We start from the raw sequence: 15,772 nt of genomic DNA, 5'->3' as shown, positions 1-15,772 counted from the left end.
TATTCCGAACTACCGGTACACCTCATTTCACGAGGAGTAACGGTAGTTCGGAATAGGAACCTAGTCCGAACTACCTAGTTCAAGCCCCGTGTTGCCGCGCTGTACGGGGTTCGAAGCAGCGGGGATTTAAAAATGGCGGCTCCCTGCTTATGCAAATGAAGCCCGGGAAATTCAAATCCCGGGCTTCATTTTCAAGTGCGGTATGCCTACATTACCCTCCTAGTTCGAACTAGGAGGGTAGTGTAGACATACCCTAAGTCATGATGAAAATGGGAAAACACATGGATGCTACTGATGCTCTTGTTCAAGCAATGGAGCAACAAGCCAAGAGAGAGACTTAACATAATGGAATCATAGAAATGTAGGACTAAAAACATTCTCAGAAGATCACCTGTTCCAACTCCCATCCCCAGTATGCTGAGACAGGCTTATGCACAGGTGCAGACTCCATAGATGCTCCAGAGTCAGAGCACTCCTGCAGAAAAATTAGTGGGTTTGGAGCATCCAAGCTCTCTCTCTCTACCCATGTTTCTTGTCCACTGCTGGCCCCATTGACCAAATCCTCCAAGAAGATTGATTGCTGCTGCTTCAATCTTCTCTGTAGTGTAGACATAGCCTACCAGACTCAGAGAAGAACCCATGTTTCTGTATCATAGGATAGCAGTTAAGCCACTGGACCATGATTTCTATGTTATTTACAATATTTCTGGCTGCAAATGTTTCCACAATAGTTATAGTGCAAATTGTGCACACGTGCCAAAGAAGATGGATTATTAAGTCCTAAAGGTAGAAGTAGGAACTCATTACTAAGAAGCAGGACCAATCGGGAGGCGACGGGGGCAGGATGCCATTAGGCCTGCACCTCAAGCTCAAAGGAGGGTCTCAAATTTAGACATTTGTTAATTTTGGGGGCATTTGATAAGTTTCACTACGAGTGCATCCCTATTATTCTTAAAATAAAATTCTAAAATATGTTGTGAAGCTAGCAGAAATCTTGAGAAATTTCTAAAATTTTCATGAAAAAATAGAATTTCTCCATGTTCTCTGGTTCCTCATTTCTGTCACTTACAATCACATTGTGAACTTTCAAATGGTAGGAATAATTTTAAATGACATTGTTTCCCCCTGTGGATTTTGGTAGCATTCCAAAAAAGGAAAAAATAAAAAAAGTGCAACTAGAGTCAGAAACAGGACTATTGGATGTCTGCTGCACAACAGAACTGCTCCCTTTGTGTAATCCAGCCATGTGATTAAGTATAAAAATAAGGGTTTTTTTTAAAGACTTCTTACTTCCATTTGCTTTTCAGAACAAATGTCTGCACGGCACCTTTATGCTGGGGGGCTATAGTGCGGCTTGCTAAGGGAGATGGAACCGTGATTATAGGCTGGAGCAGTGTAAAAAAGAAGGTGCTAGTACTCCAGAGGAAAAGTTGTTGAGCAAAAAAAAAAGGCGGTGGGGCTGGCATTGCCCTTTTTAAGAGACGCAGTCCCTTTAAGACAGGCTGGCTGTCGGCCATTTTCATTACAGAGGTGCCAGTACGCTCTGTTCTTTCCAGGTAAGCTCTGACTGGACTTCCCAGTACTGCATACTGGGCAGTACCGTCACAAAAAAAGCACTGGGCTGGAGAGGGGAGAGATGCCACAAAAAGGGAATGGATCAGCATAGAGATGCTGTCTCATATCCTGGGGCTGAGGAATTTAAAATAGGCAAGCCTGGCTGGGAGAACTCCTTTTGCCCAGGAGCAGGTGAAGCAGGACCCACCTTCTCTCCCTTTGGTGGGGCAAAATGCCAGGTTTCATCGGGACCTGCTGCGGGCATCTGGCTAGCTGCTCCTTTATAACAGCACTGAGAAGGAATTTTTCTCCTCCAGTTTGGCCTATGTGTATTGTATACTTTCATCTGCTGAGTGGCCCAGACATCTAATAATAAACATGTGACCTGATTAAAACATATCAAGTATCTCCTGTCCTTTGGGATAGCCAGACAATGCTGACCAGTGTTCCCTGTAAGCTGTGTGCTTGGGCAGCCATCCAGGAGATATTCAAATGCTGCCCAGCTGATTAGCAGAGGACCCACAGCAACGCATAGCCAGCAGCATGTGTTTCTGCTGGTGGTATACATCCACACATGCCTCAGTGCACAGAACAAAAATTATCCTGCACATGGATGGGAAACATTAGAGAGAACATCGATACTTTTTCTTTTTTAGCTCACAGATCAACAAGACAATTAACTAAGTTCTGATTGCAAAATCTTAATTGCAGGTGGCAATGCACAGCCAGAAAGAACACTGCTGGACTTTGAGACGACGGGTTAAATTTGGAAGAAGGTAGTTAGAAAAGATCATCCTTCTATTCATCTTGATATGGAACATTCAGAGGCAAACATGGACTTTTATTTTTTGAGTAATTTTGAAGTGTTTTTCTGTACTTTACATTGTTCAGTTTTCCCTACATTAATGACTAAATGACAGAGATGATATTTATCAATATATAAGAAAAATATATTGGTGACACTCGTTTTTCTTCCCAACAAAAAGGATATGAGGTGCAATCTTGCACACCATGTCTTATCAACTCACACTTACTGGAAGCCATTGTTTCCTTGGGAAGCCATGGCAACCAGCATTTACAATATGTACCACCTGCTGTAACAATTTCCATAGTGCAGAGCCTACCAATGGTGTATAGATGTACGGTGACATTTTTTAAATATGGACTACATAAAAAAATGAACACTGACAAAAGTCAGCTGAACTACAGCACAGAATATTAGAGGCTGAAATGTATCAGTGCCAATGTCTAGAATGATGTTCTGTAATACAGTTGCAGAGACTTTAATTTTGTTTTTGGCCTTGCATTGATCCCTGAAAACACAAAAGGTAGCCTGTCTGTATATCATATAGTATCTATTTCTACTATAGCCCCCCCCCCATGTCAAAATGCAATTTATCTTTCTATGAATGAAAGATACCTTAGAAGGTAAGTGAATACGGGTTGAACCTCTCTAGACTGGAACCATGGGGACCTGACCGGTTCTGAACAAGCAAATTTTCTGGGCCATCAGGGTCAATATTGTCTAGCAACACGGTCAACACTTCCACTGCCTACTGGGCTGTCAGAAGATGTTTAGGGGTAAATTAGAGCTAAATAACAGCACAGAACACTGAAAGCCAGAGCTGGTGGCTAAACACACTTTATGGGAATGTGAAAAATTTGGCCACACCCATGATATGTGGATATCCAGCTCACTAAAATCATTCTGGACAATGGATATTTCTGGACCAGAGAGTTCTGGACTAGAGAGGTTCAACCGGTACTTACAATATCAAATAAGCTTAAAACCATACTGGACTCAACACACACACATGTAAGTCTTTTTACTTTCCCACAAATATCAAGACCTCCCCAAAAATAAAAAAGGAAAGTACAATGCACAGAAATCAAATACATCTAGTAAATGTGCTCCCTGGCAGTAGGTAGATTTGAGAGACTACTATATCCTAGACATGATGATCAGGCCTGTCAACAGAGGGGGAAAGGGGGTCAATTGACATGGATCTAGAGATTCAAAAGGTCCTGAGGACTTGGCTGCTGCTGGTGCTACTGAAGCAGCAGCAGCACCTGGAGCCCTGGGTCCTTTAAATCACCATTAGAGCACCAAGAGGCACATTCCAAGCAGGACCAAGGGCTGGGGGGAGGGGTCATGCCATGGTCTGGGTGATATTGAGGGTTGGCTACAGCAGCCCTGCCCCTTCCATCTGAGGCCCCACCCCTTCCAAGAGCGCAGAGCTGCCCCCTACCTTGCCTAGGGGTCCAGCAAGGCTGTCAGCTCCCCTGATGGTGATATTGCCTACAAATTATACTGCTGTTTAAGGATAATCTGAGTTTGTTGCTATTGCATAGTATATGGCCTATAATGAATTGTAGTGAGGCTCCAGTTAATTGGACTTTCTTTCATCATATATTGTCATCAGGATTTAGATTAAAGGATTTTTATGCCAGTAAGGACCATTCCAATTATGTTTGACCATAGTGATCATTGCTTCTCAGTGCATAAAGCAAATGGCTTTGGCCTTAATTTAATTATAAATTATACAACACAACACCGAGGAAACTCATTGAAATAGCATGTAATTGAGTTCAATATTTCATTTTCCTTCACTTCATTCCTGCATCATTAAAATTTGACCATACTGTATTTTGTGGAATTTAGTTTCATTTAAAAGAGTAATGTTCAAAATGAGGATGATTATTTAACAAAAAAATGTATTTAAGTTAAAAGATGGGTGTTCTTCACAAAATAAAAAGGCTTTATTGAAAAAAAAAACCACTTTGCAAAGTGGCACGCGATACACCGGATTCCTATTGTGAAGCTCAAATTCTTTGCAACACTGGGAGACATCACAGAACAAAAAAATACTATTAGAGCTGTTTCAAAAGGAACATTTTTGGCTCAGATAGAGACTTTTGACATTATTTATTAGGTTCAAAAATGCTTCACAAAAGCCTAACAATGGTCCTGTGGAAACCACTACATCTGAGGCACTTTCTGTTGTTATGTGCAGGCATTGATTTGAAGATGGCCAGCATTCGTGGAACAATTCCCTCACAGCAGTCAATGCAAGTGAGCATTCAAACACACACAAGCAAAAGCCTGTGAACAAACCATATGGAAACAGAGGAAAAAATAAACATTTATTAACCTCTTTGTGGGGAGATCGGTGGAAGAACAGGCCAGTGGTGAAGGAAACGGTCATGCCAAATTTCTACGAAAGAAGATGTTTGCCCTGAGCATTTTTTCACAGAATATGATGAATCCTGGAGAATGTCTGCAGTACCATGGTAACTGGAACTGTTCAAACGAGGGCTCATAAAACCATCGCAGAAACCACTTGCCACCGATAGAGAGCCTCTATGCAGAATGGGTTGGAAAGATGTTTGGCTCCTGCTACTGGCTGCTTCAAGTTCTGTGTGAGAAGAAGCCTCTGCTGACATAGAAAAAGAGAGAGTGAATCTGAGAAGGAAGTGTGCTGCCTTCTCTGCTGATGGTTGTACTGGAAAGTTCTATAGTAAAATCTGTAAAATAGCTATTTTTAAGTATCTGTGCAAATATATACAGACACGCGTGCATGAAAGGCACATGCACCCAGAAAAACAGCATTCTCACTATACAGATACATAAACATTTTATTGGCAAGGAGCACGTCACTCATGAGTGACAAAGACACAAATGATCTTGGAAAGGCACCCCAAGTGAATGATGATAAAGTCTTTATACCATGTGAGGACTAAAATGGTTTATCCAATCTCATCAGGATACAGTAACCAAGGGTATGTCTACACTACAGAGAAGATAGAAGCTGCGGCTGTTGATCTTCCAGGGTTCTAATTAGTTGGTCTAGTGAAGACACAGTAATTCGAACGGAGAGGGGCTCTCTGGTCTATGCCGGTAACCCTTCCACAAGGAGTAAGGGAAGTTGAAGGGAGAGTGTTCTCCCTTCGACTTCCTGCAGAGTGGACAGCACCAAAAGTTGCATTAAGGTATTTCAGCTTCAGCTACGCAATTAACGTAGCTGAGGTTGCGTATCTTAATTTGACCTTATCTCCTAGCATAGACGTGCCCCAAGAAATTGGTACTTGAAACACCATCCCCCATACATTAGACATCTTCTTCAGTGACCCAGTGGGATTACTTGAGTAATTATGCATCCTTACCTGGGAGAAAGGGTTGCACTTTGATATCTTTTTCTTGTCATTAGCCCTACCATACAGAAAACATGAGTATCCTTAAAAATGTAATTTGATTTCTCATCAGGTTCCAAAGACAGGAGCATTTAGCACTGCAAGGGCTTGAGGGCACAGGGTATGTGTGTGGTGGGGGCTGGGGAGTAATAAAAACAGTTCAATATTTAATTATTTCATTTGCAACAGAAAATATGGTCACTCTCTTCAACTCGTTTTGGAAGCATGATACACAAGATAGGTGATTCAAACATATCTTAATTTATTATCTATCCACCTAAAATACTGTCCTGCTGAAGACTAGTCTAAAAGTAAAATGGAGTAAATAAATACCAGTAGAAAAATATTAGAGAGAAAGGAATTTACATAGTACATACCTGACCAATCAGTTTCTCTCTCAAAGCTGAACAATGTCAGGTTGCTTTTTATACTTGAAGTTGGCCTACTGCAGTCTGAGGAAGTGTGTTCTTTTTCAGAAAGTAATGGAGAAACACTGTTCCTAAGCTTGTCTAGTTCATCTAACTCTGTATCTTCATCAATTTCTGTGTTAGTCTGTAACAGCTCAGGTGATACTTTCTCTTCTTCTGTTTTAATAGTCTGTGGTAAAGGGGTCTCCTGGTTTCTAATTGATGGTGTAGGTGGCTGGACAATTGCTTCAGACAGATTTTCCTCACTAGAAGCCAAGCTTGGTGGAGGTAATTTTGGAACTTTATATTTAAGGTGAATGGGTCTATTGGTTGGTACAACTTGTTTTTGTCTTCTTCTAAAAGAGACTAAAATAGAGAAAAAAAAAAGTTAAAAGACATACATTTGTATTACATTTATCAAACTACAGCAGAATGAAGACAGATGGAAAATAACTATTTTTCACGTACTCCGTGGTGTCATCTCTGATGCTATTTGGTGTTTTTTTTGAAAGCCACAGCTATTGGAATCAGGCGATGTCAGGTTTTATTATAAAGAAAAAGTATGTTTCTGACTCATGTAGTTGTAGAGAAAAGCCTCAAAACATGAATCATGAACTCCCTAACACCAGTAGCCTGCAAGAACACAGATGGCTGCATGAAAGTAACAGGAAGCAGGTATACTAGTGACAGGTTAAACAAGTCTCTGTTCCCATGATAACCAAACAAGGTCTACTGCAAGTTAATTAAGACACTTGGAGGCAATTTAGAACCTGCTAGAACCAGTTGATATAGTTAGGTTTGATTGGGATACCTGGAATCAATCAAGGACTGTCTGGAACTGATTGTAAGCCCCCCCCTTTAGTTAGTGTAGTGGTGCACCAGGAGCAGTGGAAAGGAAGATATGCTGCAAGAGAGCAGGAAGTTTGCAGACACTTTCAGGTACCAAGAAGGAACCCTGCAAGTACAGAAGTGAGGGGCAGGGAGAGCCCTGCCCAGGGAACAGCCCAGAAATCTAAGAGGGGTAAACCCTGCTAGAGGGGGAGAAACTGAGTTAAGAAATCTAATCTGTTGCCTCCATGTCTGGAGAGGCCACTAGAGATGAAGAGATTTTCCCCCTTCATTTTCCCCCTGCTATGCCAATTACGAGAGTGGCTAAATCGGACTATGTCTTTCCCATGAAATAAAGAGGTTAGACTGAGAGCTGTAGTGAACCACTGAGGCAAGCAATGAGATGGAGAGCACCCATATTCCCCAGACAGGGGGAGATAATACTCAGTCTGTACCTACCATGTGAAATTAGAAGTTTCTTATATACATAACTGATTTTAATATGGCAATACCATAATTACAACACAGGAATAAACAATAAGTAATGAACGTTAATGCTTATATTTAGAACTGCAAAAAATAATGTTTTCTTGATGCATTCAAAAGTTATAGAGTGCATGCCCTCAATTCAACAATGTATTTACATATGTACTTAAGTACCTTATTGTAACAGGACCTAAGCATTTAAACATGTGCTTAGTGAAACATGTGCTTAAGTATGCCATTTCTATTCAGCACATCATTTAGGCCATAATTAAGAAAAGTATCTTTATTCAGGATAGAACACATACTTGACTTTGAGCACTTGCTTAAAGTTAAGCATGTTTAACTTCTGTCTAGAATAGGGATGGACTTAAACATACATTCAAATGCTTTCCTGAACCATAGCCTAGGTTACAGTGCAACTTAGTTACTATAAATGTAGTCATCATGTTTGATTACAATTCTTAAAACATAATGATCTGGAGAAAGGGGTAAGCAGTGAGGTAGTAAAGTTTGCAGATGATACCAAACTGTTTAGGATAGTCAAGACAGAAGCAGACTGTGAGGGACTCCAAGAAGATCTCACCAAACTGAGTGATTGGGCAACAAAATGGAAAATGAAATTTAATGTGGATAAGTGTAAAGTAATGCACATCGGGAAAAATAACCCCAACTATACGTACAGTATGATGGGGGCTAATTTGGCTACGACAGATCAGGAAAGAGATCTTGGAGTTATCGTGGACAGTTCTCTGAAAACTTCCACACAGAGTGCAGCAGCGGTCAAAAAGGCAAATAGGATGCTAGGAATTATTAGTAAAGGGATAGAAAATAAGACCCAGAATATCTTACTGCCCCTGTATAAAACTATGGTACGCCCACATCTTGAATACTGTGTACAGATGTGGTCTCCTCACCTCAGAAAAGATATTTTGGCCTTGGAAAGGGTTCAGAAAAGGGCAACTAAAATGATTAGGGGTTTGGAACGGGTCCCATATGAGGAGAGGTTAAAGCGACTGGGACTTTTCAGTTTAGAAAAGAGGAGACTGAGGGGGATATGATAGAGGTCTATAAAATCATGAGTGGTGTGGAGAGGACTGATAAAGAAAAGTTATTTATTAGTTCCCATAATAGAAGAACTAGAGGACACCAAATGAAATTAATGGGTAGCAGGTTTAAAACTAATAAAAGAAAGTTCTTCTTCACACAGCGTGTAGTCAACCTGTGGAACTCCTTGCCAGAGGAGGCTGTGAAGGCTAGAACTATAACAGAGTTTAAATAGAAGCTGGATAAATTCATGGAGGTTAGGTCCATAAAAGGCTATTAGCCCGGGGATAAAATGGTGTCCTTGGCCTCTGTTTGTCAGAGGCTGGAGAGGGATGGCAGGAGACAAATCGCTTGATCATTGTCTTCGGTCCACCCTCTCTGGGGCACCTGGTGCTGGCCACTGTCGGTAGACAGGATACTGGGCTAGATGGACCTTTGGTCTGACCCAGTACGGCCGTTCTTATGTTCTTATGTTCTTATAATTTGCATCCTCCGCAAAAAAATGTTATTTAGAGATTAACCATAACCCAACACTGTGATGGTTCGCATTATTTTCTGAATGCTGCAGTACTCAATAGTTTGAGGTAAAATTAGAAGTAGTCAATGTCCTCATAATTGGTTTGTTGACCATGCAAATTAATTGTGAGATTATATCACTAACAGAAAAACAGCTTCTAGAAAGCAATACAGATATGTGCTTAATTAAGTTATTGTTTGCTGTCAGCAGCCTGGAAGTCTTCAGCCATTAGGCTCCCTACATTATTTTTTAATTGTTAGAGCATTTGTTAAGATTGTAGTTATCTGTAGAGCTTGCACGAATACAAAAATGTGGATCTGTAGCCAATCTGAATTTGCCACAATCAACATGCATCCAACCTGACATCTACCAGCCAGCAGCAGCAAGCCACCTTTCACAGGCTAGAGATGAGGGGATGCATGTTGAGCAGAGATGAATGAGCAAGGATGGTGTTGCAGGAAAGAGGCAGAATAAGGGCAGCGACGGGAGATAAAGAGTGGTGGGAAGGGCTGTTCCCCACCCACTCCAATCCCCGTGGCAAGAGAGTGAGACCAGGAGACAGCAGACTAGCCAGTGCTCCTGGCCTAAGTCATGATGAGGATGCCAGTACTGCTTGAGAGGGGCCTAAGCTACTGGACAGGAAGTGACACATGAGCAAGTGCTAGACAGCCCTGCTTCTGGCCTGCCTCCCAGCCCCAGCCATTGACTGCTGGCCACCAGCCCCACGCAAGCTGCACCCTCGTGACTGCCTAAGCCAGCTGCCACGGGCCAGGTGCTGCGGGTAAGTTAAGCAGGATTCTATTCACATCCAATCCACTATCTGCACAATTGTCTGTGGATATCTGCAGGGCTCTAGTTATTTGTATGTTGATGTGCCAGACAATGGAAACTAGTGGCACCCTGGATATTAAAAGAGTCTAATCTTGAAAAGAACTGAATTCCTTCAACTCCCATTCAATTCAACAGGAACTGAATGTACATGGGAATTCACTAGAGTTTTACAGCATTTTCCAGGATGGGGCTGCACTTAGGGATTTTAGATTGAAACTGTACAGCTTGCTTGCAGCATTACTCATTAATATTACAGCAGGTTTAAAATACTCCTCTGGGGGAGCTGTCAGAAATGTTCCTACTGCAAATTAAAAATAACAAGAACAAAAATCTAAAAAATAGCATCTCATAGCCCAATAAAAACATAAACATAAAAATGGAAACAAACACAAACACTTGGAAGCACATTAATTGTTAGCAATGTGTCATGGATCTGTTGGTAATGTATTTTTGGAATTAGAATCACGATTGGTATTAAAATGGATGTTCAAACTAAGCGTTTGGAAGAAAGCACCTGTGAAGTGGTCAGCAAAATAAATGTGACAGCCCTATTCTTACACTAAAATGATTCACTATGTAAAGAGCCAGCATAACCATCTACGCTTGATTAATTAGGTTTGTACCTATTGTTCAAGAACTAAACAATATTTCTAAAGATTTCAATAGTTCAAAGATTGCCCTATGGCCGTCTGGCTAATACATCTTCCAGCACACAGTTTACAAGCATTTTTCTTCCCAATATGTTGTCTTTGGTTGGTACGACATTGTTTGACTGCAGGTCTATTTGGGTCAAAGTGGTTTTCTTCACATCACAGCAGTGGTGCTGAGTACAGCACTTCGACCATACATCTTCCATGTCATTTCAATCAAAGACACATGATGCTTCCTGGTGACCAATCAGAAATGGTCCAGCATTCTAACAGAGGGTCATATTGGCAACCCACGCTTTCTTAATGGCAGGTATTGTTCGAGACAAACAAAAGCATACTCCTGAATATTAACATGTGGCCTTGTGTAAAGGTCATCTGTATGTCACATTTATCATATTTGTAAAAGCGTTTTACAAATTCTGTCAATCTACTATTTTAAGAATAAATTTGCAGTAAGTGACAGCTGATGCAATAAGTGACAGCTGATGCAAACATAGCAAACTATTTTGAATGATAATTTGCTTTATGAAAACAACTTTGCAACCCTTTGAAAATGCAGCAACAATTCTGAGAGTGAACTTTAGACAATGGATATGTCCCTTGTGTCTGTTAATGAGGGGTTATTTTAATTACATTGTCCAATTAAAAAATTAATCTAATAATCTATTATAATTAGACTGAAAATGTTTCCTTTTAGCAGAAAGGATTTCCCACAAAAATCTCTGGAGGCTATATTTTCTGAATATATCATGTAGTTACCATAAGTGCTCTGTTTCATGAGGAGTTTATGTGTGTGTGTGATACAGTAAGATACTATCAATAATATTGGTGTTCATTTAATTTCTCAAATTAAATGTTTGATTCATCTGTTCACTAAACAAATACACATTTCTCTTTAATTTCATAGTGCCCCAAGCTAGTTAAGAGTCTATAAAAGATTATTTATTTTATTAACTGTTTTTATCCAAGTTTTCAATTTGCAATACAGCAGAAATACAAAGTCATTTTAAATTGCAATTTTCGGTGCAACAGATCATCTTAAATTCAAATGGGTGGCAAATGCGGTCTTCTCTCATGAGCGTGGGTTGAGGGGTATCTGCCAATACCCGTTGGTTTAGGTAGAGGGTGGTAATGTATTTTGCAGTCTCAAGGTGGTCTAGCAGTTGTCAATTCAGGGCATCAGATAAGCATCACATTTCGATATCACATTCACTTTGTAGAAGTCAGTACAAAAATGGAGAGTCCCATCAGGTTTGGGATCTAGAACAATGGGGCTTTGCCACTCCCTCTAGGAGGGCTCTATCATGCCCAACTCCAGCATCATCTGGATTTCTTTCTCCATGACCTCTCGCATCTCATGGGGAAGAGAGGGTATGTCTACACTACCCCCTAGTTTGAACTAGCGGGGTAATGTATGCATACCGAACTTGCTAATGAAGCCCGGGATTTGAATTTCCCGGGCTTCATTAGCATAAAGCCAGCTCCGCCATTTTTAAAAGCCGGCTTGTTCGAACCCCGTGCCGCGCGGCTACACGCGGCACGGGCTAGACAGTTTGAACTATGTAGCCATTCCGATCTATCTGTACACCTCGTGGAACGAGGAACGAGGTGTACAGATAGATCGGAACGGCTACATAGTTCGAACTATCTAGCCCGTGCCGCGTGTAGCCGCGCGGCACGGGGTTCGAACAAGCCGGCTTTTAAAAATGGCGGAGCCGGCTTTATGCTAATGAAGCCCAGGAAATTCAAATCCCGGGCTTCATTAGCAAGTTCGGTATGCATACATTACCCCCCTAGTTCGAACTAGGGGGGTAGTGTAGACATACCCAGAGTGAGTAGCTTCTCTAATCACTATTCCAGGAGTTGTTCGGATGTTGTGGTGCAGCACCGTGGTGTGCCCAGAAAGGTCAGTGAAAGTCTCCAGAAAGCAGCGAGCTTCCTTGTGCGACTGGAAGGAGAGGGTATCTCCTAGAGCAGGCTTCTCTGCTGCACTGGACATAGCCAGGTCGGTGAGCTGGGGCTGGTTTGGGAGGATGAAGGGTGACCATTAGGCCACCTTGTACTTGCCAGGGCTTCAGAAGGTTTATATGACACATTTGCCACTTTCTTCTGTGGTCTGGCTGATGGATCTCATATGTGACAAGATCGATGGGGCAGGCCACTTTGTAAGACCCTGCCACTCAGTGAGGAGTTTGGACTTCTCCAATGGTAGAAGAAGCAATACCTTATTGCCTGCCCAAAACTACAGTCCATGTACAGGGAGTCCCATTGCAGGTACCTTTACCAGCCACAGGAGAAACAAAGTCCTACTTCTGACCACTCGGGTTGGATGGACCCCTTTGGCAGGGGACTTCGATGACTGTCCTGGCTTCTGGCGGGGAACCATGTCTGGTGGCACAGGGGCCTCATCTGTCAGATGACCTTCAGTTTTGGGTCCACCCTTCAAGCCTGCCATGGGAGTAGCTGGTCTAGTGGCTGGGGTCACACTCCAAACTCCAAGTCCTGCAGGGGCTTCTGATGTCAGAAAACTCTCTATGGGTATGTCTACACTACAGCGCTAATTCAAACTAACTTAGTTCGAATTAGTTAATTCGAACTAAGCTAATTTGAATTAGCGCATCTAGACTTAAAAACTAGTTCAAATTAGCATTTTGCTAATTCAAACTAGCGCGTCCACACTGATTGGATGCTGGGGAGCATTTAAGGGCGGCTGAAACTGGTTCTGGCAGGACATCAGGTCAGTAGTTGCTTTGTGTGGCTGCTGTCTGAGGCTATCTGAGGCTCGTGCTTAAAGGGACCCCGCTGGACAGCTGGTTCTTAGCTTTTCCGCTTGCTTGCCTACGTCGCTGAGGGACAGCAAAGCGTTTTTCTCTGTGCCCGTCTGTGTCGGTGCTTCCCTTCGGGGATGCCGCCACAGGTGGCAACATGGAGCCAGAGCTTACCCTGCACTTTCTGGTGCAGTTTCTGGACTTGCTGCTGCAAGCCTGCCAGCAATGGCTGGACGCTGCCTGGCACCACCTGGTGCACGTCAGCCCCCTGCCTCTCTGCCTGGCCTCCCTGGGGGCCATGGAGCATCTGCGGCAGCGCCCGGGCGCCGGCGTGCCCCGCTGCATCTGGCGTCTGGACACCAGCAGTGACTGGTGGGACCGCATCGTCCTGGAGCACTGGGAAGACCGACAGTGGTCCCAGAACTTCAGGATGAAGAGGGACACCTTCCTGGAGCTCTGCAAGTGGTTCGCCCCTGACCTGCGCAGAAGGGACACTCGCATGAGGCCCGCCATCCCCCTCCAGAAGCGTGTGGCCATTGCCCTCTGGAAGCTCTCCACGCCGGACAGCTACTGATCCATCGGGAACCAGTTCAGCATCGGGAGATCCACCGTCGGAGCAGTGCTCATGCAGGTACGGCACTCGCCGGCCACTGGGCCGGGGGTGAGGGGGGCTGCAAGGAGGGGATGGGCCGCCCCAGGGAAAACGGAGGGATGGGGGGGAGGAGGCGAAAGTGCCCCGCACCAGAGGGGCTGGTCTCTCCCAGCTGTAATACACGCCGCCTAGGGGGGTTGCTTCCGGGAGTGGGGCGCGGGGCACTGCCAGGGCACAAACACTCCCAGCCACCCGGGCGCCCCACTGATTCGCGCTTTGCTGTGTCTCTCCGCAGGTGGTCAAGGCCATCAACCAGCTGCTGCTCCACAGGGTGGTCCACCTCGCCGACCCGGATGCCATCATCTGGGGGTTTGGTGTCCTCGGCTTCCCCAACTGCGGTGGGGCCATCGACGGGACGCACATCCCCATCCGTGCCCTGGAACACCAGGCCTCCCAGTACGTGAACTGCAAGGGGTACTTCTCCGTCCTCCTGCAGGCCATGTGTGACCACCGGGGACAGTTCACGGACATTAATGTGGGCTGGTCTGGCAAGGCATACGACGCACGCGTGTACCGGAACTCCTCCGTGTGCCAGAGGCTGCAGGCTGGGACCTTCTTCCCTGACTGCCCCATCAGGGTCGGGGACGTGGACATGCCCGTGTGCCTGGTGGGGGATGCCGCCTACCCACTGCAGCCCTGGCTCATGAAGCCCTACACGGGGCACCTCAACCCCTCCCGCCAGGCCTTCAACGCGAGGCTGACCAGGGCCCGCATCATCATTGAGGGGGCATTCGGGCGACTGAAAGCCCGATTTAGATGCCTCCTCACCTGCCTCGACCTCGCAGAGCACAACATCCCTCCCGTGGTGGCAGCATGTTGTGTGCTGCACAATCTGTGCGAGCGAAAGTGGGAGGCTTTCCTGCCAGCCTGGATGGCTGAGGCTGACCTCATGGCTGGCCACTATGCTCAGCCCCGCACCGCCGCCGTCCGGGAAGACCAGCGGGGGGCCGTCTGGATCCGGGAAGCCCTGCGGGAGAGCTTCCATGTGGAGGAGGAGGACTGAACTCTCCCTGCATGCCCCACTGGGGCCTTCTTCCACCATCCCCCCCTTCCCCTTTCCCCTCCCTAACCCCTCTTTTTAATGTCAAATAAAGACACCTGTTTTGGCAAAAAAAATCTTTTTATTTTACATAACTGGGGTGGGGGGAGGGAGGAGGGAGGAGTGAGGGTGGGAGAGGGGAGGGGGAAACCTGGGAGGAGGGAGCTGGAAGGGAAGGGAAGGGAAGGGAAGGGAAGGGAAGGGAAGGGAAAGCTCAGGCTTGGGGGTTGGGCTGGCTCTCCCATCTCGCAACACTGCGGGTGCAGGGGTGTCGGGGGGTAATGAGTGTGGAGGGTGGGGCAGGAGGGATGGGGGTGCAGAGGAAGTGGGAGAGGGAGCAGGGGCAGCAGGGGGAGCAGGGGTGGGAGGAGGAGCAAGAGCTGGGGCAGCCGCAGGAGCTGGAGCAGGAGGAGGTAGGAACCAGTCCACCAGGGTCTGGAGGTGGCCTCTGAGAGCACGGCCCTGCTCCTCCAGCGCCTCCAAACTCCGCTGGTGCAGCCGAAGGTCCACTCAGACCCAGTGCTCCTGGTTGCGGAGCAGCTGCTCCATGAACCGGAGGTGCCGCCGCTGCTAGTCCTCCTGGTTCCTGGCACGCCTGCTGGCCCGGGCGCAGGTGGCTGTTGCAGGCGGGGTGGTGCGCCCTGCAGTCCCAGGTGCTGCGGCTGTGGTGAAACAAGAGCAGCGGTCAGTTCTCCCTGGGGACAAGGTGGGTGAAACCCAGCTCCCCTCTGCAAGGCCAAGGCCCCTGCATGACACCCAGCTGCTGCTCCATGGTGGGCAAGGCCCAGGCGCACGGTCCCTGGGA

General features: G+C 45.3%; 1 protein-coding gene across 1 annotated transcript in view; it reads right to left on the bottom strand.

Annotated features, from left to right (window-relative positions):
- Positions 1–4,691: 4,691 nt before the first annotated feature.
- Positions 4,692–15,772, bottom strand: part of LOC149525610 (uncharacterized) — a 46,378-nt gene continuing 35,297 nt past the window's right edge. The window contains exons 2-3 of the mRNA XM_089776175.1: positions 6,121–6,518; positions 4,692–4,974 (exon numbers count right to left, since the gene is read on the bottom strand). Of these exons, the coding sequence (XP_089632301.1) occupies positions 4,702–4,974; positions 6,121–6,518 (671 nt within the window). The 3' untranslated portion in view covers positions 4,692–4,701. The remainder of the gene's footprint in view (positions 4,975–6,120; positions 6,519–15,772) is intronic.

This window comes from Pelodiscus sinensis, chromosome 1 (assembly GCF_052426305.1).
Source record: "Pelodiscus sinensis isolate ZL-2025 chromosome 1, ASM5242630v1, whole genome shotgun sequence".
Lineage (NCBI taxonomy): Eukaryota > Metazoa > Chordata > Testudines > Trionychidae > Pelodiscus > Pelodiscus sinensis.
This window is presented reverse-complemented; position numbering and strand designations above follow the sequence as displayed.